The 27,516-nt window shown below is 41.3% G+C and overlaps 1 protein-coding gene across 2 annotated transcripts in view; it reads left to right on the top strand.

Moving 5' to 3' along the window:
- FGF8 (fibroblast growth factor 8) overlaps positions 1–8,735 on the top strand; it is a 28,495-nt gene extending 19,760 nt beyond the window's left edge. For both annotated transcript variants that reach the window (XM_060768258.2, XM_060768256.2), the window contains exons 4-5: positions 1,343–1,449; positions 7,604–8,735. In XM_060768258.2, coding sequence (XP_060624241.2) covers positions 1,343–1,449; positions 7,604–7,891 — 395 coding nt within the window. In that variant the 3' untranslated portion in view covers positions 7,892–8,735. The remainder of the gene's footprint in view (positions 1–1,342; positions 1,450–7,603) is intronic.
- The last annotated feature ends 18,781 nt before the right edge of the window (positions 8,736–27,516 follow it).

Below are 27,516 nucleotides of genomic sequence, written 5' to 3'. Positions count from 1 at the left end.
ATAGCAGCTGTCCCATTTTTGTATAACTATTGGGATCCCCCCCCCCCCACTTACGTTTCCATCTGTGCCATTTCCGGACTCCCAACTAATGCTCATGTCAAAAATTGATTTGGGGGGGGGGGGGGGAGTAATGGATGGTATTCTGTTGATGAAATGCAGTAACAAACATCACTTATGCCAGTGCAACTCATTTTTTAATTGTTGCAAGGTCAGAATTCTCTGTTGACTACGCGAGTACCAAAATCTCCTTACAACTTTGAGTCTTTTCTGAGCTGCAGCCCCCAAACCCAGCCATAATCTGATTGGTGGAGAGTGATGAGTAGAAGACAAGTGTCCAGTTACGTTCTTGCAGAGCAAGGATATCATCTGCAGGGGCTTCTACAAGATTCCCAGAGGGCCTTGTGGATGCCAGTCACTGTGCATCCATATATAGCAAAATAACTGCATACTTGTCTCCTGCTTTCCCAAAGTGCCACTGACTAGGGAATATCTGGGTTTTGTGAGGCTAGGTTGGAGACTGTGTCTCACAGCTCTTCTCTTGATGCAGGATTGTGGATTTGGGGTGAAGTGTTCCTGTTTACTTGCAAAACATAATTAAATTGGCTTTTATTCCCAGTGTAGAGTCTCAGACACAGATGTCTTTGCTTCAGGTTATTCTCTGCAGTATAAGATAGACGATTGCTTGTATTTTGTTCCCTCCCCACTAAAAGCATGTGCACTTAATTGCACAAATAATGGGCCCCAGAAAAGATTTCTAATGTTTTACTTATTTGACTTATTATTTCATAAAGTGGTAACTAAGAAAGTCAATAGTGTGGTGGTTTGCAGCATAGTACAAAACGAGAAGAGAAAGAGAGACAGGAAGAAATATCCAATGAAAACTCATTTCTAAGGTCTCATTCAACATATCTTCAATGTTTGTTTCTCATCAGAAGGTTCAAAATGTTTCCACATTAAAAGTCTTGGTCTCTTAGTCTTGTTCCACCCTAATCCTTGTAGTAATTACTACAATTGTGTAACTACTGCAATTACAAAGCACCTCTCCTTTTTTGTGAGTGATTGTTATTACCACAGAAATGCATTGACTCAATGCATTGACAGGCTTCCTCTTGAAAACTTGATGGTGATCGGCTTGTATGATTGATTGATTTGTTCTTTCTGTATGTGTTCTCACATTTGCTTACCTGTCTGTAAAAACAATTCTCACTGTCAGGCTTACAATAAAAAAAAGAGGATACAAAGAGAAAAGGAAAACAGGTAGCACTCAGGTGCCAGTTTGTAATGTATTGAGGTTCAAAACTGTAACACTCACATCTCTGATTTCATTGCTTGTTCCTTCCAGCCAAGCTCATTGTGGAAACAGACACTTTTGGGAGCCGAGTGAGGATCAAGGGGGCAGAGACTGGCTTCTATATCTGCATGAACAAAAAAGGAAAGCTGATTGGCAAGGTAAGGAGACAATCAAAGTGTAGCTTATCAAACATGTTGGTCTGTTCACAGACACTTACACTGCATACTTTTCAGGCTATTTATTTGTAATTACCCTGTTTCCCTGAAAATAAGACATACCCATAAAATAAGCCATAGCAGGATTTTTAAGCACTTGCACAATATAAACCATACCCTAAAAATAAGACATAGTGATTGGCATGGCTAAGCAGCATACATGGTCAGCTCCCCCGGTCAGGTCCCGGTCATTCTGTGCATGCTGCATAGAGGGAGACATAGAAAGAAAAATTCAAAGTCTCCTTAGTGAAGTGAGGAGCAGGACGGTGTGCTTTAGGTATTGTATGTCCTCAGGGGAAAGAAGTAAAGCTGTGGCTGCCATTTTACTCAGCACTCTGGGTCTCTCTCCCCCATCACCAACTAGCAACAGTCTGTGGATTTCTTTCACAGCAAGCAGTCTGCTACTTGAGCCCAGAGAGATCATCCCATAAATGCAGATTGCTTTACCATCTATATAAATAAAAATGTAATGGTCGTTTGTGGGATTAGCATAACTCAAAAATCACTGGACGAACTGACTCAAAATTTGGACACTACACCTCTAACAGACCAGCGAGTAACCATCACTCATAAACCCCTCCCAAAAAACAGCAGCAAGAACTTAAAAACCCAAAAAGCTAAATGATGATACAACACATGCGTGAAAACAGCAGCTCATAGCATCCCCTAGACCAGGCCCTTTAGGGGAGTAGGATGCTCCAAATGCACTGCTTCCAAGCTGCAAGCTTGCTTCTCCTTGGATTTATTTGAAAGCATTCCAATCCATACATATTTCCTATTCCTGGACTGCAGCTATCAGCAATCCTCCAGATAGCTAAGACATATAGATTAGATATAGATAGTAGGTAGATAGATCAATCAGGAGGACTGCTGGGAGTTACAATCCAAGAATAGGTAAAGAAGGAATAAAGGAGAGAAAGAAAAAGAGAGGGGAAGGAAGGAAAGAGGTAGAGAAAGAAGGAAGGAAGAAAGGAAGGAAGGAAGGAAGGAAGGAAGGAAGGAGAGAAAGAGGAAGGGAAGGTTGGCCACAGCAACGTATGGTGGGTACAATTAGAACTTAATAAAAATAAGACATCCCCTGAAAATAAGTCATAGTGTGTCTTCTGGAGAAAAAAATAAATATAAGACGGTGTCTTATTTTCAGGAAAACATGGTAGTATGTGGAAACTCCTGCCACTAGAAAGTTATAGTAAATTCCAAGCAACTCTGCCAAAGGATACTGAAAACACGATGAGGCAATTAACACCGAGTGATATTTTTTAAAAATTCCAATAGAATTGCCAGCGTTTTGATTGGAGTTTTGAGGGCATGTTTCATTATAACTGATCTTTTGGTGAAAGGCTTTGCGGAACTTTGACAAAAACATTTTTTTTAACTAAACCCACAACACTAGTATATCATTTTCTGAAATAATGTAAATCAAAAGGTTATGTTTTCCCTTCATTATTTCTGAATCCTTTGTACAGTGAAGATGCAGGAAGCATAACCATGGGATATGGAGAGCCTCACTGGCTGTTTAGGTTCAGAAAAGATATGTTTAGGTTCAGGGAAGATCTTTTTTCTAACAGTAAGTCAACCAGAAGACAATCCATGTTTTCTGAAAAAAGAGTTCTGGGCCTAAAATGTGTCAGGAGGCAAAAAGTATTCAAAATGAACTATCTTCTGTCCATCAGAAGATACAAGACATCTTGGCAAGTAGATTTTACTCCTTTGCCACCTCATTTGTCAACACAAAGTGAGCCATGCTCTCTTAGTGCTGTAAATATATTGCTATATATCCAGAGTAGAGTGACTAGGTTGGGTTTAGCTTTAGGAATTTTGAATATGACATTTGATCAATGGTTGACTTATCAATATATGGCAAAGGAAAGGATACTTGTAAAATGTTTCCAGTTTTGTGTTTTGTTTACACTGTAAGTTAATGTATGTAAATAAAAAAAACTACAATTAAAAAAGGGGGGTTAGCTTTAGAAAAAAGAGGGAAAACAAGTGTTCCCCCAGAGACTGCTGGACAGCAGCCTCCATCATCACCTAATTTTAGCTGATGTGGAGTTTCAGTCTAGCACAGCTGGAGGGACACACAAGCTCATGTCTGCTTTGCTGATTTCTAGCATGCATTTAGGAATGCTGGCAACAAAATGAGATTTGAAAACGTATGGGCCAGATCTGGAAACATCTCAAAGGCTGAGATGAGGAAGTCAGATACACAGGATTTGTATCAGGTTTCCGGCGGGTGAGAGACACAGTGGTTCTTATTCCATCTCATGAAATCTCAGTTTCTAGCTGGTTGGGACATACTTGATTATGCTCAGAAACCCTTCTCTTTTTTTAAAAAAAAAAAAGCAAACGAAGCCAGAAGACATGGGCGCAACAACATGTCTCTGGTCTGGTGGATTTTGCTGCAAATCTGAACAAGATCCAAACTTCCAAACAAGATCCAAACTCTTGCAAAGCTAGCAGAAGTATTTGGGCATCTCATATAAAAATACCTACAGACTTCCTTTGTTAAAAATATAGAATAATAATAAAAAATATCAATTTTTGCCTCTTGGTAAAGTAAAGGTAAAGGTTTTCCCCTGAAATTAAGTGTAGTTGTGTCCAACTCTGGGGTTGGTGCTCATCTCCATTTCTAAGCCGAAGAACTGGTGTTGTCATTAGACACCTCCAAGGTCATGTGGCTGGCATGACTGCATGGGACACTGTTACCTTCCCACTGGAGCAGTACCTATTGATCTACTCACATTTGCATGTTTTTGAACTGCTAGGTTGGCAGAAGCTGAGGCTAACAGCAGGAGCTCACGTTGCTCTCCAGAATTGAACCTGCAACCTTTCAGTTAGCAAGTTCAGCAGCTCAGCGCTTTAACCTACTGCGCCACCGGGAGCTCCATGTCTCCTGGTAGAACCAACTATATAATAGAAAATAGGTCACTCATAACTTGGGGGAAGTTACTTTTTGGCCCGTGATTCTCAGAATTCACTGTTCCTAGTTACTGGGAAATTGTTGGAGCTGTAGTCCCAAAAATTATCTGATTTTTTTCCCCTGAGATTTGTCTCAATCTCTTTACTGTAAGGGGCAGCTGAACAAAATAAGCAGATGAACACATATTTTGTTTACAGTGTATTCTATATGTAAGTTATGGCAGAACTTACATATATTCTCTACTACAAACCAACATTCTGTACTACAACCTCCCCCCCCCCCTCCCCAAAGTTAACTTTTTAATTTATGGTTCAGAGCAGTACTTGTTAATACCTTTTGGGAAAACATCAAAATAACACCCACTGGTCCTCCTCCAGCCTAGAAGATTGCTGCTCACAGTTGCCACTGTGGCTGGAGACTAACTGACAATAAGACAGATGTACGAGCAGCGTGCCTCATGCAAGAGTACTGCTTGATTCTCTAAAGAAGACACTGGAAGCATATACACCTGGCTCCATTCATTACCATTGGGTTTAGAGGACATGGAAAACATTTTGATTTTGAGAAGGAAACACTTCGTATAGAGTAACCCTTTTGGTACTAATGTTGGAGAGTGGTCCCTGGTCAAAGTGGTCCCTGGTCAAAAACAGGTTGGGAACCACTGCAATATATTTCTGCTTTAAACTCTAGAGTAGACTTTATTGCATTGGTCTCATTTTAAAGGTTTGGAAAGTAAGAGACTAGGATACTACTCTGCTGTCCTGGAAACAGGATAGGTCTTTGGGGTAGGTATTTTTATTTTGAGGAATGGTCTGAGTTCTTGTGCCCTTGACATTTTTTATCCATCCATACAATCCTGGAATCTTCCTACTAACACCACAAACCTTTCCAAAAAAATTGTGGCTTAGAACGTTTCTCCTCCAAATAAGCCAAATCATAAAGCAGGGGGATGTCAGAGCTGAGTGATAAGTGCTTTGCATGCAGAAGGCCTTAAGCTTAATCCTGGTGTTTACAAATGAGACCGGGAGAGTCCCCATCTAAAGACCTAGAGAGCTGCCTCAAGTCAATGTGGACCATCTTTTTCAAACACAGCATCAGACTCAGACTGATGTCAGACTCAGATGTATTGGCTATTGTTCCTAACATTCCCAGTCAATGTGGCCAATTGTGCTGTTGGCTAGATATTAGGATCTTTGTAAACCAACACATTTAGAGGGTGCCAGACTGGGGAAGATAGTTGCCGATAGTATTGAGCTCGATGGACCAATGAACTGAATCAAGTTGTAGGCAGAATTCTGTGTTAAAAAATTAGCTTTCTTAGTAATAGTTTTGCACTTTCCTCTCGCTAGTTAGGAGATTTACCTTTGGTGTTGATTGCTGAATGTGTGGTCTATTCTGAATTAAAACCAACCAAGCATCAAGGGATGGATTGTTTTTATTGTGAGCTTTGCTTCATTTCTTGAGTATTGTTTAGTGTGGTAGACCTGATTGACCATGTATTTGAGCATGTCTACCTAAGAGCATAAGAACCTCCATTGCCTACAAACTGCTGCTCATCAGTCTTTAGTGAGTGATCTGAAGTACAGTAGGCCTGTGTATTATGTGAGGGATCTGTTCTGGGACCCTTCATGTAATATGATTTTTGTGTATAATCTGGAACTGGATTTTTCTTATGATGAATGATATCTTAGGCTTACAACCAAAGCATATCACAGAATTACTCTGGATGGCCTAGTGATGCCTAGAGAAATATTCTTCCTAAACCTCCAGCATGGTTCTGTGGTCAACTTCCAGTGCTAGGTACAGAAGTTGACCATAGGATCATGCTGGAGCTTGGGAGAGAATGCTTCTCTAGGCATTGCTAGGTCCTCTACAGTGATTTTATGCCCATCAAAACTATTCACATATAAATAAAAACAAGCTCACATAAGAAGCAGACATACTGCACATATTATGTTCTGAATAGATCCACCAGACTGGGGGAGGCCTTGGCATTTCTAAGGAAATACGATTATCCAGACCAGTGGTTGTCAACCTGTGGGTCCCCAAGTGTTTTGGCCTACAACTCCCAGAAACCCCAGTCAGTTTACCAGCTGTTAGGATTTCTGGGAGTTGAAGGCCAAAACATCTGGGGACCCACAGGTTGAGAACCACTGATCTAAATGAAACTACCCTTTTTTAATGAATAACCATATACTTATTAGTGCTCTTATAGTTTTGCCCTGGAAGAAGCAAGAGGGATTGCGAATGAGGAATTGACAATCCCTCATTGGCCCTACATGCATTTGTCAGCTGGTAAAAAAGGTCAGGATAGTAATGAATGTGTATCACCAAACATTCCCATTAAAAATATAATCTGCTGGAAGGTATTCAAGCCAAACATCCCTCATTATCAATATCTCAGGTCTGGCGGGTTTTCTGAAAAGTGCTAAAAACACTTTGCACCTTAAAGAGGTGGTATCTTTTCTCTCACTTTTGTTCACATGTTAGAGCATTGAAAGATACTCTCTAACCCTACACAACTAGGTGAGCTAATAAATAGCTAGAGGTAACAGATAAAGGTGGACAGTGTGGTGTGAGAAAGGACAATCTCTGATTGCCTTTCTACAATTAGGAAGATATATTTGTTGAACAAAGTGTTCACATATCTTCCCATTATCGTCTACTGTTTTCTGTCCATTTTGATATTGTGGAGGCTTCTTTGGAAGAGTGAAAGAAAAAATGTTCTGCTTCTATGGACAAGGGGATAGTTAAAATGTGTGACTAATTTATGTTTGAGGAGCCCCCGGTGGCACAATGGGTTAAACTTGTTGACCGAAAGGTCGCAGGTTCGAATCTGGGGAGCAGCGTGAGCTTCCATTGTCAGCCCCAGCTTCTGCCAACCTAACAGTTCAAAAACATGCAATTGTGAGTAGATCAATAGGTACCGCTCCGGCGGGAAGGTAACGTTGGACCATGCAGTTATGCTGGCCACATGACCTTAGAGGTGGCTATGGACAACACTGGTTCTTCAGCTTAGAAATGGAGATGAGCACCAAGCCCCAGAGTTGGACACAACTGGACTTAATGTCAGGGGAAAACCTTTACCTACTCTATGTTTAGTCTGATCATATGAACAGCTTTCATGTGCTATTTTAATATATCCACTCATCTCCTCTTGTCCACTCTCTCCCACAGAGCAATGGCAAAGGCAAGGACTGTGTCTTCACAGAAATAGTGCTGGAGAACAACTACACCGCACTGCAGAACGCCAAGTATGAAGGGTGGTATATGGCCTTCACCCGGAAGGGACGTCCCCGGAAGGGCTCCAAGACGCGTCAGCACCAGCGAGAGGTGCACTTCATGAAGCGGCTGCCCAAGGGCCACCAGACAACAGAGCCTCACAGACGCTTCGAATTCCTCAATTACCCTTTCAACCGGAGGAGTAAAAGGACTCGGAACTCCAGCCCTAAGCCAAGCCCCTGACCTAAGCCCACTCCCTGTTAGTGCCACTCAGGCCCACCTTCCTTTCCCTTTTGTTGGAGGACATTGTGTAGAAAAGACTTAAATGGTGGACACTGGCTAGAGACTGACCTTTGATGATAACTAAAGGGGTGGATGGAAGAAAAGGGGAAGGGGAAACAAACTTGACCTAGTTGTTTATACTTGTTGTTTTTGTGTTTTTTAAAAAAACAAAAAGAGGCTCTATTTTTGTATTCCAACTTTATTGCTTTTTAAAGAAAAAGCAATGTAATGTTCAAAGACTCGTGGAGGGATGTTCTTCACCTAGAAACATTTTGAGTCCATTTGGAGGGGGAGGCGTGTTTTATATTGTAATAGATTGGTTTCTTAACGTGGGGCGGGTGTGGGTAGGAGGTAGTTGATCTAGGGATAAACATAGAATATGCCCTCTCCCTTCATGTAACTGCATTTGGGACCAAATTTCTACCTCAGATAAAACAAATAATTTAAGAGGATTTGATCCATTAGGAGATTTTGTGCAACTTCCACTTATTTCCATGGGTCTGTGTAGGAGATGTTTGTGATATCTACAGACTTCTGTTCTTGCTCAGACTCAGATCTGAACAAGCTCTTTTGAAACCGGACGGACTTGCAGGCACAAACTAGGTGAGACCTAACAATCACTGTCTTCATTTTTGAATAAGAGACAGAACGACTGCTACTACTGAGGTGGTACTAAGTTGAGGGCCATTCGTTTTGCTTTGTTTGTCCTGTCAATCATGTCTCCACAGGTCTGAATCTATTTTTTTAATTGCTGTAGACATTTTTGTATTATTTGTTCTGACAATAAAGTGCCACTGAGTTCAAATTCCTATTTTTCCAATTACACCTCACTTTCCAAGATACTGCTTTCTTCAAGTTGCTTGTCAAGCCAAGAAGCACACTCTAGACATGGAGAAGCAGAAGTAAATCTGTGGTGGAGAGTGTGGTGGAGGCTCCTTCTTTGGAGGCTTTCAAGCAGAGGCTGGATGGACAACTGTCTGGAGTGCTTTGAATATGATTTTCCTGCTTCTTGGCTGGAGGTTGGACTAGATGGCCCACAAGGTCTCTTCCAACTCTATGATTCTATATAAGTATGCTTGTGTTCTTAGAAAGGAAGCCAAGAAAGGAAGTGTTGCTCCCCAAAGTCGACCAAACACATCTTGTGGCTTGTGGCAGAGCAGCAAATGACCCCCCTTCCCTCTCAAGCCAACCATGTTATTTTAGCACTCAAGAAATAAAATCCTCCAAGCACTTTTTCCTTCAGGTAAAAATCTAATGATAAATTAAGTTATTCTGTCTAATGGTAGGACCAGCCTTGATGGTCCCAATAGGCTTTGTGTTACCATACAACCCTGCATACACCTGACCTCATCTGATATTTTGGAAACAAAGCACAATCATACAGTTAATACTTGCTTGGGAGATACCAGAGAATGCCAGAGACCTTCAGGTTGGACAGCAAAGAATCTTCCTAAGAGAGCTTCTGCCAGCCAGAGATGACTACTAAATCAGATAAGCCAGAAATTTGGCCCTGTATAACATGTTTTCCTCTGTCCCTATGCTGGCAGTTTGTAGGTCCCTAGTCTCAAACTAGCCCCTGGTGGGGCAGTGGGTTAAACCACTGAGCTGCTGATCAAAAGGTCACAGGTTCCAATCCAGGGAGCAGCGTGAGCTCCCACTGTTAGCCCCAGCTTCTCCCAACCTAGCAGTTCAAAATATGCTAATGTGAGTAGATCAATAGGTACCACTCCGGCAGGAAGGTAATGGTGCTCCATGCAGTCATGCCGGCCACATGACCTTGGAGGTGTCTACGGACAACGCCGCCTCTTCAGCTTAGAAATGGAGATGAGCAACACCCCCCAGAGTTGGACATGAGTGGACTTAATGTTAGGGGAAAACCTTTACCTTTTAAAGTCTTTTACTCCAATCTTCGAGTGGTACATCCTGGTTTTACAAGATTACTGCCTTCAACATTGCTTGCAGCTCATCTTTAGTAAAAATTAGCATTTATTGGCCAGGATAATGGATTGGTCAGTGATTATAGGTAAGAAATAATATTTCTGCTCGAGCCAAATTGTCTTTTCCAGTTTTTTGGGCCTAATTATGGAATTTCAATCTTGATCTTTACTCCCACTGAAAATTCAGCTTTCTTGCTGCCTACAGTCTCATTTATTTGTCTGCAAGCAACTAGAATGGTTCAATTAAAGTAGCCTGAAACGGCCAGGGTGGCTTGTTTGTATGCATGGGAATCGCAGAAACCTTAACTAACAAGTCTAAGGGTTTGATAGAGGGAAATGTTCTGATTTTATAGAGGAAAAGGATTTGATTTAAAAGGAGTACTGATACTGTGCAAAGGATTATTGAAAATAACAAGAAGAGAGACTTTCAAAAGCCAATCACAAACCAGTGTATGAACACTGTGAACTTCTAGCACAGCACAAGTTTTTCTGATAGTTTTTAATCTTGGGACTATTTTTTAAAGAAGGAAAACTGTATACAAATTCAAATTTGAAATGTTTTGAAATATTTATTTAAGATGTGAATTAAAATTTTCTACTAGTTCAATTAAGGCTTGATCTCTGGCTGAGTGATTTCCAGCAGGGACAGGAATTTTTTCAGGAGTGGAAAATGAGGATTGGGAGGAACAATTCCGTAAACAGAGGTGAGAAAAAAAACCCTCTGTGGGTTGCAAATCCTTTAAGTATTGGCACCTGGTGTTGGCTTTCTGGGGACAGGTCATCACCGCAGCTGTTTAGAATTGAGCTGTATGCTCTTTGGACAGTTTAACAATGTAACTAATAGTTTTCTTTGAAAAGACTCCAAATGAAAGTATTTTGTAGTGGTGTCCATGTTCTGAACAACTTTTCTAGCATAGTTAGCATGGTCGCAGCAAACTTTGAAATTCTGGCTTGATCATCATTTCTTGAAAAGATTAGTTTGAGGACCACAACTCCCTAACCCCCCAGGCATGGTCATATTGGCTAGGTAATTTGGGGGTGTACCCCACAACTTTCTTTGCAACGGATTCTTGCTGAAAACAAACTGCAATGAATTTGAACAGCATTTTAGTAGTTTAAAGGAAAGAAACATGTTTCAAATTATTGGGGGATATTAATCAGTTTATTTCCAAAGCATTTTTAAATAGTTACCACATTTTAATAGCTTATATAACAACAACAACAACATTTATTATAGTCCATAGACCCATTAGAAATAGCTTATATTAGAAAGTTTTTGTTGTTGTTGTTTATTTATCCAGTCACTTCCAACTCTTTGTGACCTCATGGATCAGCTCATGCCAGAGCTCCCTGTCAGCCGTCACCACCTCCAGTTCCTTCAGAGTCAAGCCAGTCACTTCAAGGATACCATCCATCCACCTTGCCCCTGGTCGGCCCCTCTTCCTTTTTCCTTCCATTTTCCTCAGCATCATTGTCTTCTCCAGGCTTTCCTGTTTTCTCATTGTGTGGCTAAAGTACTTCATCTTTGCCTCTAATATCTTTCCCTCCATCGGGCTACAGTTATCTAAGGGATATTTACTTGGACTAAACACTGTAGATCACACATGGAAACTTCAGCCTTCCATTTGTTTTGGACTTCAGCTTCCAGAAATCCCAGCCAGTTTACCAGCTGTTATGAATTGTGGGAGTTGAAGGCCAAAACACCTGGAGGGCTGAAGTTTGCCCATGCCTGCTGTAGATGCACCCTAAGCATGCATTATTTAGTTGGCTCATGATATAGTTTTGTAGAATGATGAAACTTTAGGGTTCTATAAACAGTAGCCAACAGAGACAGCAGGAAAAAATTAATGTGTTAAGAGTTAACCAATAGTTTTAAGATGCCATATTAATTAAATTTCAGGTGTGGATGGACAGTGCTAGAATTCAGTTTGCTGTCACTGCTATTTTTGATACAATCTGATGATGAAATGAGATATAGGCTGGATATAATGGCAAACCATTCCTCGTTATTTCTGGCCTATTACAACTGTATGAAATTTACAGAGATACTAAATACTGGACTAAATACACCAGGTCCTTCAATGGCTAGCATCACGTGCTACTACTTACTGCATGCATGCACCCACACAGTTCTTATACTGTGATGTTGCATGAAATAATTTTTGGGGAAGGAGGATGTAGACCTCTTCTGCTATCCTTCTGAAGACTTGCTAGTATGCACCACTCATTACAGCCGACTATATTTCTCAATGCACTGGGTGAAGTGGTAGAGGGGCTTTGTGGTTTTACAGGGTGAGGCAGCATAACTTCATTTTTTCAAAACTTAATAAAACCCATTGTATGAATCAGAATTTTTTTAATAATGTAGGCACATACCTAAAGTTTTGTTTTACATTATTTTGAAAATCAAATTAGGTAGGTGACATCCCCCATTCTCCATACACTGAGTAAACCAATTTCTGGCGTTTGTCATTACTCTTGCCAGCATAGCAGGTGTTATGTTGGCAATTTCTTCTTGGATGTTGGTCTTCATATCTTGTAGGGTCCTTGGATGGTTCACATAAACACGGGATTTCAAAAAACCCCATAGAAAAGAATCACAAGGGGCCAAATCTGGAGAGCGGGCCGGCCACTCCAAATCTCCTCGGAAAGTAGGCCTCAACAGCAAAAGCACGCTCCTCACTGTTCCAACACATGATGGCGACTGAACTGTGTCAGGACAAAACTTTATACTCCTGCCTCTCAAACGAGACCACTAACGCTCCGCTACGTCTTCAACCGACTGAATGGCACGCATTTTAAAAAAAGGAAATTATGCTGCCTCACCCTGTACTTCTGAGACTTTGGTTTTTGTCATGCCCAGTGCGACATAGACACTTGGATGTCTATCACTGCCCCCTCTGGCAAGCCTAAAGGAGGCTGGCTCAGGAAAGATTCCTCTTAAGCATCCAGAATCCCAATGTGATGCAGCATAAAGAAGGCCTTCCAATGGAGAAGCTCATGCAGAAGCATAAAAAGAACTTGGTTTCCACAGCTTGTGATTGGCTCTAACTCCCTTACTCAACTCTGTCAGACACCAAGTGATACAGGGAAGTTGCATGTACTTTCCCCCTTCAACTGAAGTGATCATTTGATCAACTTGATCAATCACAAGCTTAGGACAAGCTCTCAGTCCCACCTCCCTGGCCACCCCCTGACCATTGTGACTACTAATTATTTGTTTACCTTTTACACATTGGCTCCCAGAGTTAGAGGACCAGGTAGGAGGAGACTAATCCTTGTGATAGTTGCTTGCTTCCTCAAGGGAGGCAGCCTCAGAACAGACAGAAAGAGGAGAAGGAGGGTCCCTCTATACAAGAATTATTTGGTTTGCTCATGTTACAGTTTTGTACAATGGTGAAAAAACAGAACAAGGATTAGCAGTGGACCTCCACTTAGGGTAGAGGGTCAGCATTGTGGACAACTTCTAAGGAAGCTCCTTAAAATGTCACCATATCCAAATATACATGAAATATAGGGGAAGGCAGGAGGTGGTGGCTCTCAGCCTTGAGTTGGAACGCGATGGCATATTATCTTGAAATAGCAGAGATTCAAAGCAGAGTTGCAGTTTGAAAGCAGTATTATCTGGACTTTCTGCAGAAATTATGTGATTTCACACACACATAAGCTGCATCTGAGAGAATTTCAGTTTCTAACTCAAATAGAACAAAAACATTCCTGAATCTATGGAAGCTCTGACATTTTGACATAGTATCCAGGGCATCACAACTGTTGGAGAGCCCATGCTCCACAGGAATTATGAATGTTAGCAGAGGGTTTCCACTTAAGAAGAACTGAAAAAGAATATATGATCTCCAGAAGACAATGCAAGGAGACATAAGAAAATACAACCAAGGGACTTAAAATTAAAATTGTTCAAATCCTCAATATTTTATGAAATACTAGCTGTACCTGCCACGTGTTGCTGTGGCCAATCTTCCCTCCCTCTTTCTCTCCTTTCTTTTTATCCTTCCTTTCCTTTTCTTTCCCTTTCTCTTTCTCCCCGTTCTCCCTTCACCTATTCTTGGGTTGCAACTTCCAGCAGTCCTCATGATCAATCTACCTACCTACCTAGCTATCTCTACCTAATCTATCTGGAGGATTGCTGGGATTTGCAGTCCAGGAATAGGAAATTTGAAATATGCAGGGATTGGGATGCTCTCAGAGAAATCCAAGGAGAAGAAAGCTTGCATCTTGGAAGCAGTGCATTTGGATCCTCCTTCTCTCCTAAAGGGCCTGGTCTAGGGGATGCTGGGAGCTGTAGTCCAGAAGAGAGTGTGGATATGCCATTGTGTGGGGGGTTTTGGCCAGGGGAGTTGTTTATGTGCATGCGCTGTAGCATCTTTTTGCTTTTTTTGCTTTTAAAGTCCCTTCGGCTGTGTTTTCTAGTGTCTTTATGAGTGATGGTCACTCATTGGTCTGATAGGCAGGCCTGTAGCGAGGGGGTGGTTTTAGGGGTTCAAACCCCCCCCGAAATGTTTCAGATTTATTTTAAAAAACCTGGTTTACTCATGAATTTTAACTGGTTAACCAAATCTCCATGGTGCTAAGTCTATGAGATGCAAAAAATTAAGAGTCCCTCCAGAACTGTAAGCACTATCTCAAGCAAATATTGACAATTTATTCACACTGTCATGACTTGCAGCAATAGCCGATGTAGTGAAGCAACCAAGTTGGGGGTGTGTGTGTTGAATGCTCTCATTAAGGAGGCCAGACTTGGTGGAGGTGGTTGACAGGGGCAGAGCTGCAGGCTATGGAAGGCTGCTCTGCCCCCTGATGTGCTCTTGGCTTCAGTGTGAGCTAGGAGGCAGGTTTCAACCCCACCCCCACCCCCAAATTTTCAACCCTCCCCGAAATTTTCATCCCCCCCAAAAAATTTCAACCCCCCCCCCCCCCAAATTGTCAACCCTCCCCGAAATTTTTTTCTGGCTACGGCCCTGCTGATAGGTGTATTGTGTCCAAATTTGCTGTCAATTTGTCCAGTGGTTTTTGAGTTATGTTAATCCCACAAACTAACATTACATTTTTATTTATATAGATGTGTTAAAGAAATAGATATGGAAACGAACTTGTAACAATGATAATTTTGTAAAAGAACTCCCCATACTTCAATAATCCTTGCCCTCTTTGTTTTCTCCTTGCAACATACTAGACATTTGTAAAGATGCCACTAATCAATAATTAATCTATTATCCCCAATTTTTTTCCTTTTCCTGCTCTTGTCCCCAAACCCCACTTTCCTAGTAAATGTTTAATAAAATTATTTGAGGAAAATGGATATGAGCAGAAAGTGAAAGGAAGGTAGAAGACCTTCTACTGAAACAAAATCTTCTAGGATTCCTTTGGTTTGTACAAGGAAGAAAAATTGTGTCTTCCTTTCCATATTCAGTCACTGAATACCAGTGTTCTCCATGCTTCATTATGTATGGTATAGTTAGCAATGGTTCCGACAGCAATATCTGGGGTGGCAGATACACAAACGAGAAAGATAGATGATAGGTAAGTAAGTACATAGGTAGGAGAGATGTAAACAGATATTTATATAATGTTTCATGTCCTTCTACTGAATTCTATGTGGAGGGACTGTGACTGTTTGCTACACATAATTAATAGCTTCCTTGCAAAGTGCTTCTTTGATGAAAAGAACTGTAATGTGCAGAAGACTGTGTCATTAGCCAACCTCCCAATATAATCAATATTAACAAGAACTAAGCTATGATCAGTGCTACAAGTACTTTGCCAAAACCACTGTTTTCTAAACGTTCTTATTTATTAGCTGAAATAACCTTGCATGATTGCAAAACTACTGGTACAATTCCTCATACTAGAGAGAATGCTACGTAGTCTGGATTAAATGCCGAGTTGTGTAATGCATGGGAAAAAGAAAAGATCAGCATTGCATACCATCCTTCTGTGAGGTTCTGGAATAGAAAACAAAAGCCTTACATCAAGTTTATTTCTAAGTTTATAAACTTATCTGTGCTTTGTTTGGGATATTTTCTGTTCACAGTTGTTTTGTTCAGATAATCAATCTATTTAGATGCAAAAATCCAAGTCTTAGGCAGGACTTAGAAATGATGAATTAGCAGGAATCTTTGAATAGTTACTTTTTTGGTAAGGAAAGTTATTTTTAGAGGTACTAATAGGAATTTTTGATAGGAATTCATTATTTCATCAATCTTGTCTTTCTTTTTAAATAATAGAAAGCAATGAGCAGTGGAGTAAAATTTACTTTTTTCAGCATGATAATGAGTAGCAACAATGAGTTTCAAAAAGTTTTAAAAGCTATGTTACAGCCTCATCACATTAGCATAGATCTACTTTAAATCCAGTTTCTGCCTCCTGGAGAATTCTGGGGTTTGCAGTTTAGTGAGCAGTTTAAAGACCCCTCCCTAAACTACAAGCTCCAGAATTTTGCAGGAGGCAGAAACTGGATTTAAAGTTGATCCATGATTTAGAGTGATGAGGTCCGTAGTCTGTTTCAGAGTAAAAAGAATGTTTCCTGAAAACAGAATGATTTTATCATGAGCTTTCACAGATTACAGCTCCCTTCGTCAGAGGCACTGATGGGGTACAATATTTAAATCTCAAGCATATATGTGCAATTATGGAAAAAGAAGGTCACACACTCTTAGGCCCCTTCTACACTACCATATAAATCCAGGTTATCTGCTTTGGACTGGATTATCTGGCAGTGTAGACTCCTATAATTCAGTTCAAACAGATAATGTGGATAATCGGATTTGACAATCAGGATTATATGGCAGTGTAGAAGGGGCCTTAGAAACAGAAGCCCACTTTCAGGTCCTAGTAACCCTTGCTGGGGGCATATCAGCACCATTTTCCTGCTACTAGATGCGATAATTAGGAAATCAGAAGGTTCCTTCTGGGCAATTTTGAGGCCTTGTTTATATTGCTTAGGGATATGTTCCCCCTAGAATAATTGTTTTTGGTTGTAAATACATTTTTCACCCATTAAGAAACCTAACATTTGAGTTTGGGGAGGTCAGTGAGAATCTAAAGGATCCTGAAAGGCCATACTAGATCCTTCAGTTCATTGGACACATGTACCTCCAAAGGGAAAAAAACTTGTCATAAAAACATTAAACACTACAACATGTAACAGAGAGGTCTTACATTAGGTGCTTACAGGCAAACAATATCTAGCACTGCCCATCAAAAAGCATGGTGGAGCTATTTTACCTTTTTCCTGTCTAGTAGATGTGTGGGGGTCAGTATGGTCTTTGGCTAAAGGATAGCTAGGAGTTCTAATTTCAAAACGTAACTTTTCCAGACACAGCATTACAGTATAGCTAAACTACAATGTTATAGCAAAACCAAGAATCTCTAGTTTTATTATACTTAGAATTCTGTGCTGGATTAAGACTCCATTGAGAAATAGAATTCTCTAGGAGATAATTGTTAAGCAACTCATCAAACCTGGAAATTATGTGATAGAAACATGATCATTAGAGTCCTGCTACATTGCTACACTATTAAAACCATGTGTGGCAGTGATTCTCAACCTGTGGGTCCCCAGGTGTCTACAACTCCCAGAAATCACAGCCAGTTGACAAACTGTTAGGATTTCTGGGAGTTGAAGACCAAAACATCTGGGGACCCACAGGCTGAGAACCTCTGGTGCATGGGATAGATACCTGGCTTCATAGCAGTTTGCATAGGTTATGCACCAACTTGGGACCAATATGTCTTTTTTTTCAATAGGTTTCTTAAGAAAAAGAGGAAGTGGGAGAATAGTCCTACCTTTATTGCACTAAAGTATTTAGATGTGGATTTAATGGAGCAGGCCTCTAAGTGTTTTTGAATTATTACTCTGGTCTCTATTGCTATTGGCTCCATTAGCTGTAGCTGATGGAAGCCGGAGACTAAAACATCTGAAGGACCAATCCTGGTGCATTTTAATTCAGGGCCCTTCCCCAGAATATCAAGGAAGAAAATCCCACAATATCTGCTTTTAACCGTGTTATCAGAGTCCACACTTAGATAATGTGGGATTTTCTGCCTTGGTATTCTGGGATATGGGGCTGTGTGGAAGGGCCCTCAGAGAGTGAAGATTGAGGAGTGCTTTGAGATGGGCTGCTCTTAAAGTTGCATAGAAAGCATTATGCTTTCAAGGAGAATTAAGAGTGATGTAGTGAAGAAATATGGGAACATTGCAACTGGAAGCCTATGTTGATTTGATATAACAAAATTCCATGTTTGATGCATGGAAAGTGCTTGGTGTGGTACGTGTGTTTCACAAGTTTTGGCTCTAATGCCTTCTCTCTCTCTCTTTGTGTGTGTGTGTGTGTTTGAGAGAGATTTTAAGTTCTTTCCACATCCACCTTGCAGCTTTGACTAGGTCATTCACTCTTTGTTCATTTCTAAAACACTGAAAAAAATATTTTCAGATGTGTAATGGGGGAAGACGTGTAAATTATCTGTAGCAAGAATGAGTTGATCTTGACAGGTCCTAAGAATGCAGTAGGAGCTGTGAACATCCTGCAGCTGGAAATGCTTGGGCAAAGGACTATGAGCTGAGCCAGTCGAATCTGAAGCTACAATAAGGGTTCCTCCTGTTGGGATTTTGCAGAGTCCTCTCTTAACTATCAATCCCTTAAAACTGGGGGGGGGGGGGGCAGGGGGTGTCTTTAGAGAATCCAGCAGAGATGACCAGAAGACCCCAGGACTGCTTTCCCTCCCTCCTTCCCCTCCCCCTTCCAACTGGAATTGCTCTCAAACAAATGAAACTGTGTGTAATTAATGGGCCGGGGGCTGGACAGGTCCCACATGAAAGCGTTTCCTGGACTTCTCCTTCATTTGCATGGCATCAGAAGCTGTTCAGAAGGTGTGACTTTTCCCACGGGGGGAGCCCTTGGCTCCATGGCACCATAAAGGCAGCACTTTGTAACTAGAATTAATTAAAGGAGTGGGGAGGGTCCATGGGGTGGGAGGGATGGAGGAAAGATCATTTGAAAGCTGAACCATGTGCGATAAAGGAGCATTCTGGGCTCCTCCGTGGAGACTCAAGGCATGGAGGAGATTGTTCCACTGGCTTTCACTGGAGCTTATCAACATTATTTCTTGGACTGCATCTGCTAGAATTAAATTCTGAGGTTTGTGGTCCAATACAAAAATAACATTTGCAAGGGAGCATGTTAATGGGTGTCATTAACATGCACCATTCTGTTATATTCCTGCTTCTCAAAGCTTCTAGATCTGGGGAAGTCATTTGAGGTCTGAGCTGGCTTTTCAATTTGTCTGTCAGATTTCTGGGGAAGCCTGCAAAGTTCGGCACCTTGATAGGAGTGGATGAAACCAGACATCTTTGTTCACTTTGGCCAGGTTGTCAATACAGTGGAGTTAGACCAAATATTTTATTTCCTAAAGAAGAGAGTCTTAATAATTCCCATAGCCTTTTCCGACTAGAAGCCATTGAACATGGAACATTGGCAGTGTGTACCTCTTCATATACAGATAGACAGCCAGCATGGTTTAGTTGTTTAAATATTGCACTGGGACTCCAGAAGGCCAGGCTGAAAATCCCCACTGAACCATGGAAACCCATTGGGGGACCTTGGGCAATGTGTACTCTCTCAGCCCCAGAGGGAGGCAAGAACAAGTCCTCTCTGTACAAATCTTGTCAAGAAAACCTTGTGATGGGTTTTCCTTAGGGTCATCATAAGTCAAAAAAGAGGTGAGGACACATAACAAACGTCTTCGACTACATGATATATTCAATACAGTATATCCAAACTAGGTTTTTTTAAAAATATACAAGATAGAATCATATAATCATAGAGTTGGAAGAGACCTTGTGGGTCATCCAGTCCAACTCTCTGCCAAGAAGCAGGACAATCACGTTTAAAGCACCCACAACAGATGGCCATCCAGCCTCTGTTTATATGAAATAGCATACACCTCGATATCTATAACATCTAAATGACTTTCAAACATGTACTATCTTATGAAGGAAACAAAATTATACTTTACTTCAGGTGGTTTCTAATCAACACTTTATTATTCTAGGAATAAGGAGGTACTTTGACACCATGTTCTCTTTGTATTGTTGAAGGTTTTCACGGCTGGAATCACTGGGTTGTTGTAGGTTCTAGAATATGGCTATACAGCCTGAAAAACCTACAACAACCCATGTTCTCTTTTTGTTTTGAATAGATTGTCTTAGAAAGATGTAAACATTTGGTGGGGTCCAAGAATAGAGGATAACACTGGGTAAAGACGTCATGAATTCAATGAATGAGGCAGGGCAATGCCATGATAACAACTTCAAGTCACATCTGCCCTGTGTCACAATTTGGGCTGGCAGCATTGTGAGGAAAGAAGTTCAGAAAACCTGTAACATTCAGTCCAGTCCTTATTATTATCAGAGCTTGGAAATGTTTCTGTTTTTTGGATGACTGATGTATCTTCCTCCTGGTCAGTTGCAAGGCTGAACAGGGTTGAACAGCACAACCTGTGCTGGACGGGGTTACACTCCCCTTGAAGGCACAGATTCACAGCTTGGGAGTTCTCCTGGCCAGAGGAGCTTTCGCGCAATTAAAACTTGTGCACCAGCTGCGCTCGTACCTTGGGAAGCCAGACTTGGCCACGGTGGTCCATGCTCTCATTACATCCAGAATAGACTACTGCAACACCCTCTATGTGAGGTTGCCTTTGAAGACTGCTCAAAAGCTTCAAATTGTCCAACGAGAGGCAGCCAGGTTAATAACTGGGGTGGTATACAGGGAGCATACAACTCCCATGTTACTCCAGCTCCACTGGCTGCCAGTTTGCTACTGGGCACAATTCAAAGTGCTGGCTTGGGTCTATAAAGCCCTAAACCTTTGATCTTTGATACTGTTGTTTTTAAATTGTTTTTAAATCATTTTAAGTTGTTTTTTTAAATTGTGTTAGATTTTAGCCTGTTCTTGTAAGCTGCTCCGAGCCCCAGGGGAGTGGGGGCATATAAGTTTGAGTAATAAATAAATAAATAAACAGTCCTGGCCTATTTTACTTATCTGAACGCATCTCCCCCTATGAACCACCGTGGAGATTAAGATCCTCCAAGGAGGCCCTGCTCTCCGTCCCGCCATTGCTACAGGCACTATTGGTGGGGATGAGAGAGAGGGCCTTCTCGATGATTGCCCCCTGGGTATGGAACTCCCTTCCTGGTGAGATCAGATGCTCCCTCCTGTCCTTCAGAAGGATGGTAAAAACTTGGCAGTGGGACCAAGCTTTTGGGACAGTGCAATAAAGCAGCGATAGGAAACCTTACCAGGCAAATTAGATTAGACGCAGATGATCAAGATAGTTTTAAACAATGTATTTTAATATTGAGACAAATGTTTTGAATGTTTATGTATGCATATAATGAATTTGTGTCCCAACATTGAATGTTTGCCATTTGTATGTTGTGCTCTGCCACGAGTCCCCTTTGGGGTGAGAAGGGCAGAATAGAAATGTTTAAATAAATAAATAAATAAATACATCTTATTCATCCATGCATCTTAGGAATTATTGTAGTCTGAAAAAGAAACATTTCTAGAGTCTAGATTTCTTTCTCATGAAGCCATCCTTCTGTGGCATTTGCATGATCACTGATCCTGACAAATTGCTGGGACAATTAACTTTGTTATTGTGTCTTTGCCATTTCATGATTCCGCTGCTGAATTTCCTGTTGGTGAGGATGCTCCACCTTCCCACAGTTGTGTAGCTGCATTAAAAACATTTTTTGGCAGTTTCTGAAAAGTGTAGCTTTAAAAATGTGTGTGTGTGTGTGTGTGTGTGTGTGTCTGTCTGTCTGTCTGTCTGTCTATCTATCTATCTATCTATCTATCTATCTATCTATCTTTTAATTACGGGGAGAGGGCAATGGGGAGAGGTGGGAGCAGGACAATCCTGCCTCCTGACCTCATTTTTGTGCTGACGTGCTGGCATAGAAATGGCTGAGATTATCATACATTTTAGTTGTGGAACTATGGCACAATCGGATGCTATTGATGGATTATGATTGTCAATAGCAAGAGCTGAGTTTGATTTACGAGTAGTAGACCAGCAAGAGGTAGCACACGACATCATGTGATAAAGCAAAGGTGATCTGCTAGCAAAGGAGATGGTCCTGTTTCTTTGCTGGTTCGACACCTCCATGTATTAAAGTCCCCTGTTTGCAATATTGTAGTGGAGGCTTTTCTGTGGCTGTATCTTGCTTCACTGGTGTATATAAAAATATTTGGTTTCCCCCAAATCAATATAGTTTATTTGTGCAAATGGGCCAATGCTTATTTACCAACAAGAACAATTGTGACCACAGCCATCCAGTAGGAAAATGGAGAGCTTACTCTTTGGACTGGTGCAATGTCCAGTCTCAATAAAATAGTGAAGAGTAGAGACATCACACTGGAAACAAAGATCTGCCTAGTCAAAGCCATGGTATTCCCTGTAGTAACCTACGGATGTGAGAGCTGGACCTTAGGGAAGGCTGAGCGAAGGAAGATCGATGCTTTTGAGCTGTGGTGTTGGAGGAAAGTTCTGAGAGTGCCTTGGACTGCGAGAAGATCCAACCAGTCCATCCTCCAGGAAATAAAGCCCGGCTGCTCACTGGAGGGAAGGATACTAGAGACAAAGTTGAAGTACTTTGGCCACATCATGAGGAGACAGCAAAGCCTAGAGAAGACAATGATGCTGGGGAAAATGGAAGGCAAAAGGAAGAGGGGCCGACCAAGGGCAAGATGGATGGATGGCATCCTTGAAGTGACTGGACTGACCTTGAAGGAGCTGGGGGTGGTGACGGCCAACAGGGAGCTCTGCCGTGGGCTCGTCCATGAGGTCACGAAGAGTCGGAGACAACTGAACGAATGAACAACAACAACAACTCTTTGGACTGTGATGCCCAGAACCCCGCTGCAAGCACCTGTGGGATTATGGAAACCGGAGTTCAAAAATAACTTTTGCAGGTTTGGGGGGGAAGTGTGGGAAAAGCTAAACCATTGTAAGAAAAATTGACCCAGAAGTTGAGTTTAAGTTTAGGTTCAATATCGTCCAAGTATTACTTGAAGGTCTTTGATCTGTGGCAGAAGGTAAGTCAATTGTTTAGTAGAGGCTGCTGGGGTGCATTTCAGTTCCCCTTTGTAACAAGGAAGATCACTTGGTGAAGCTGTGACATCAACCCCTAATGGCAAGAATGGGGCCAGACTATACATATTTGAAACTACTTGTCTCAGACTGCAAGTATGTAATCTTTCACTTGGCCTTTCTGCTTTTCCCATTTCCGAGACTGGTGTATTTCCCTCTCTGACTCTTTCTTTCAGCCCGTTTCTCGCCCCCTCCTTTCAAGCTCCTTCAAAGCAAAAGTATCCTGACTTAGATGGGGGCTCTCCTGTATCCCAGAGGGGAGCAGCAGGAGGTGTTCCAAGATGGGGATTTGACTGGTGGGGGGTTGTGCAACATGTTGGTGTTTTCACAGCCACTTTGCCAACTTTTCTCCATGTTCCCAGTGTAAATTAAAATGCTAAGTCATCATTATCTAATTAATTAACACAAATTCCCCTCTCTTTTCATTGCAATAAAGGCTAGGAAGTTGGCCACAGGTCCTTGCCAGACAATCAGTTTGTTTCTGTTACCTCAAGCCATGGCTAACACCAAATGAGAGACTCCCCCCTGTACACACAGAAGACTGGGTGATTTGGAAGGCGCTCAACAGACTGTGCTCTAGCACCATGAGATGCAGAGCCAACCTTAAGAAATGGGGCCACAAAGTAGAGTCCACGACATGCGAGTGTGAAGAACAAACCACAGACCACCTATTACAAGGCAGCCTGAACCCTGCCACATGCACAATGGAGGACCTCCTTATAGCAACACCAGAGGCACTCCAAGTGGCCAACTTCTGGTCAAAGGACAGAAGTTTAAAAATACATTACAACTGTACCCTCCATTTGCTTCTGATACGATAAATAAATAAATTTTACAATGGATTTACAGTTCCTATGTATTACTTACACAGGCTCTCTTCCAGGTCCATTCCATCATCTTGCCTGCTGGAGAAAGTTTTCCCCTCCACAACTCCAGGTAGTACTGTTGTTGATACTGCAATTCCTACATTGGATGTTGTTTCAAGAATGACACAGACATGCGTTTTTTGACCAACATAGAAACATCCAGATGCATTGGAATACAACTCCCAATCATCCCCAGTCCATGATCTCCAGATGTGCTGAATGATCCTTCTGGCTGAAAATGTTTTTAATGGATATTTTATAATTTAATATTTTAACCAAAGTTTAATATGTGTTTATATTGCTCTTGTTGTTTGTTGTTGGCATCTAATGGTTGCCAGTTGTAAACCACCCTTAGTTCCCCACCCCCGGGGGCGGGTGTGTGTGTGTGTGTGTGTGTGAGAATGACAGGAGTTATAGTACAACATGAAAGTCACATGAAAGGCATTTATATGTGACTTTTTCCATGTTTTCCACACTGAAATAGAATTCCTTGCTGCATATATAAAGTTAAATTAATGCAGATTTACAGTTTGGTGAGGCACCAACACTCTTTGGCAGAAAATGCAAAAGACTTCGTAAAACTACAACCTCTTTGATTCCATAGCATTGTGCCATGGCAGTTAACCAGTGGTTCATATTGCATTAATACCACAGCAGAGATTCACCTTTAGTGTTCTTTGCAAAGGAAAAGTCCATCAAGCACCAGAGGTGCATGGCTATGCATAAACTCTGATGGCAATTACAACTTATTTTGCACAGCAGAACTATAAGGGTTCTTGTTTGTGTCAAACACAAAAATTGAATTCCTGATACATCTGAACCCCACCATGGCTTTTGGTTCCCATAGTGAACCAGAAATTGGAAAGCATCTTCAAAACCAGAAAACAAAAACCAGCTTCAATGGCTTTGGACCACGCATGGGCAAACCTTAGCCCTCCAACCAGTAGGCTGTTAGAAATTGTGGAAGTTGAAGTCCAAACACCTGGAGAGCCGGTTTGCCCATACCTGCTTTAGACTCTGGTTTGTTTGGACACTGCCATCTCAGCCTTCAGATTTTGCTTTTGCATTAACTCATGGCAATAGTTTCTCTTGATTTTGGATATTATTTTTGCAAGAGCAACTAATGGTTGTGACTCAGGTATCAGTACTACTCATAAACTATAAACCAGATTCTCACTCATCATTACCAGAGTTTTTTTCTCCATTTTCTTATTTTTATTACAACCTAATAATCATAATCGGAAAATGTAATTCAAATAAAGGGAACAGGCTCAGATTGTTACAGCCAATATGTTATAGTCATGATGGCTTACACAAGCATATATCCAAAAGGTTTTTATGTATGACACGATATGGATGTCTTTCTCAGTGTTACACTTACGTTAGCTTCCACAAAGTCTCTCCACAGGAACTGTGTTCTTGGTGGATCTAACTCAGTATTAAATTATAACTAGTAGCAGCTCTCCCCACCTGGAGTTTCAGGTTGGGATCTTTCCCAGAAATATCTGTCAAAGCTGGGAATCAAACATGAGATTTTATATATGCAAAGTATATGCTCTATCACTGAACTATAACTCTCTTCAGACAAAAAGGAAGTATATATTAAATATCATGTAGGATGCAAGTGACAGAGAGCTGAGCTATCTCTTATGGCCATGGTAGTCCACACTCTTTTTACATCCCGAATAGACTACTGCAAAATGATCTATGTGGGGTTGCCTTTGAAGACTGCTTGGAATCTTGAAGTGGTCCAACGGGTGGCAGCCAGATTCCTCACTGGAATGGTGTACAGGGAGCATGCAACCCCTGTTACGTCAGCTTCACTGGTTGCCAGCCTGCTACCGAGCACAATTCAAAGTGCTTGCTTTAGCCTATAAATCCCTAAATGATTCTGACCCAGCTTACCTGTCTGAATGTTTCTCCCTCTATGAATCATCTTGGAGATTACAGGTGCAGTTGGTGGGGAATAGAGGCAGGCCTTCTCAGTGGTGGCCCCTCGACTGTGAAATTCCCTCCTCAGTGATATTAGATCAGCTTCCTCCCTCCTGACCTTCAGAAAGAAAGTAAAAACATGGTTATGGGACCAAGCCTTTGGATAGAAATATTGTGCAAGAAATAAATAAAATATGTGCAATGACAACTGGAATGGCTCCAGATTATGACCTTGAATTGTGTGGTTTTAATAACTGGCATAATGTGTAGATGTTTAAATTCTTTGGTTTTAATGTAAATGTTTATTTTAATTGTATATTGTTTTATAACATTGAATTGTTGCTTATATGTAAGGCCACTCTGTGTCCCCCTCAGAGTGAGCAGGGCGAGATATAAATATGGTAAATAAATAATAATAATAATAAATAAATATGGTAAATAAATAATAAATTATGAAGAAATGGTGTGGCACTGCAATTTGATTGCTTTTCACCCACAGTTAACATGGAATAGCATTATGGTTAGGCTTCCTATAGCCGAGAGGCACACACTTACCCCCTCTTCCCACAAGTTAATAAAATGTATGTAGTGCACAGCATAAATAATAGGTGGCAATGCAGGTAAAACCTTTCTGAAAAGAAATATTGGATCCTCAAGATGCTTTGAGGTTATCTAAACACTGCAAATAACAGGGGAAAGAGTTGTACTGTAACAGGCATGGGCAAACTTCGGCCCTCCAGGTGTTTTGGACTTCAACTCCCACAATTCCTAACAGCCGGTAGGCTGTTAGGAATTGTGAGAGTTGAAGTCCAAAACACCCGGAGGGCCAAAGTTTGCCCATGCCTGTGCTATAACAATGCAAAAATGTACAAAATGCATCTGCCAAATGCAATTAGACAGTATTTCCCAGTATTCCTTATAACTGACTAGGGCTGGTGGGGAATGCAATATACCAAATCTAGAATTTTGCCCATTCCAGTAATATTGACCAAGGATTAGTGATCACAATCAAAAGGAGAGATTATTTTTGCTGAAGGAGTTGAAGGCAAAGGAACTGTGTACAGGCACATTTTCTGTTAAAAGCTCAAGTGGCATCTTGAATAGTGATCCCAGAAGGTCTCATATTCGAATGTTCAGTCCAACACCTGCTTAGCTTCAGAGATAGAAAGCTACCATATTAAAAAGTTCTTACTGAAATTTGTTTTCTTAATCTTCCTTGGAATTTTAAAACTTTTAAAAATAGGAGTTATAAATAGAGGTGGACATCGAAGCCCAAGGAGAGAGACTACATTTCATTTAACAATACTCAGCAAGGATTCATCTTTCATCTCTAAGGCATTGGTTTTCTGCTTACAGTCCACATAAAGTGACACCCAACTGGAAGAGAGCGACCATTTGCTAACAGCTTGTGAACTTCCCTTTATTGCCTCTTATCACTGCCTTGCCTGCTAATTTTGACACAGGGTGAATTGCTGAGCACCTTGGTCTCTGTGAAGCGACCGCTTGAAATCAGTCGTTACCACAATTAACAACCAGTTTGTCTTCAGGTCAGCCTGTTAACTATCAGGCCATCAAGAGCTGGTAATGATTGATTTCTCAGCAGTTGTGCCATGAATAGGGGAGCCAAAGATCTGGGGAGCATGGGCAAACTCTCTGTGAAGGGTACCTGGCTCAAAGATGA

Source organism: Anolis sagrei, chromosome 3 (assembly GCF_037176765.1).
Source record: "Anolis sagrei isolate rAnoSag1 chromosome 3, rAnoSag1.mat, whole genome shotgun sequence".
Taxonomy (NCBI): domain Eukaryota; kingdom Metazoa; phylum Chordata; class Lepidosauria; order Squamata; family Dactyloidae; genus Anolis; species Anolis sagrei.
The sequence above is the reverse complement of the archived record's forward strand: the minus strand, read 5'-3'. Positions and strand labels throughout refer to the sequence as shown.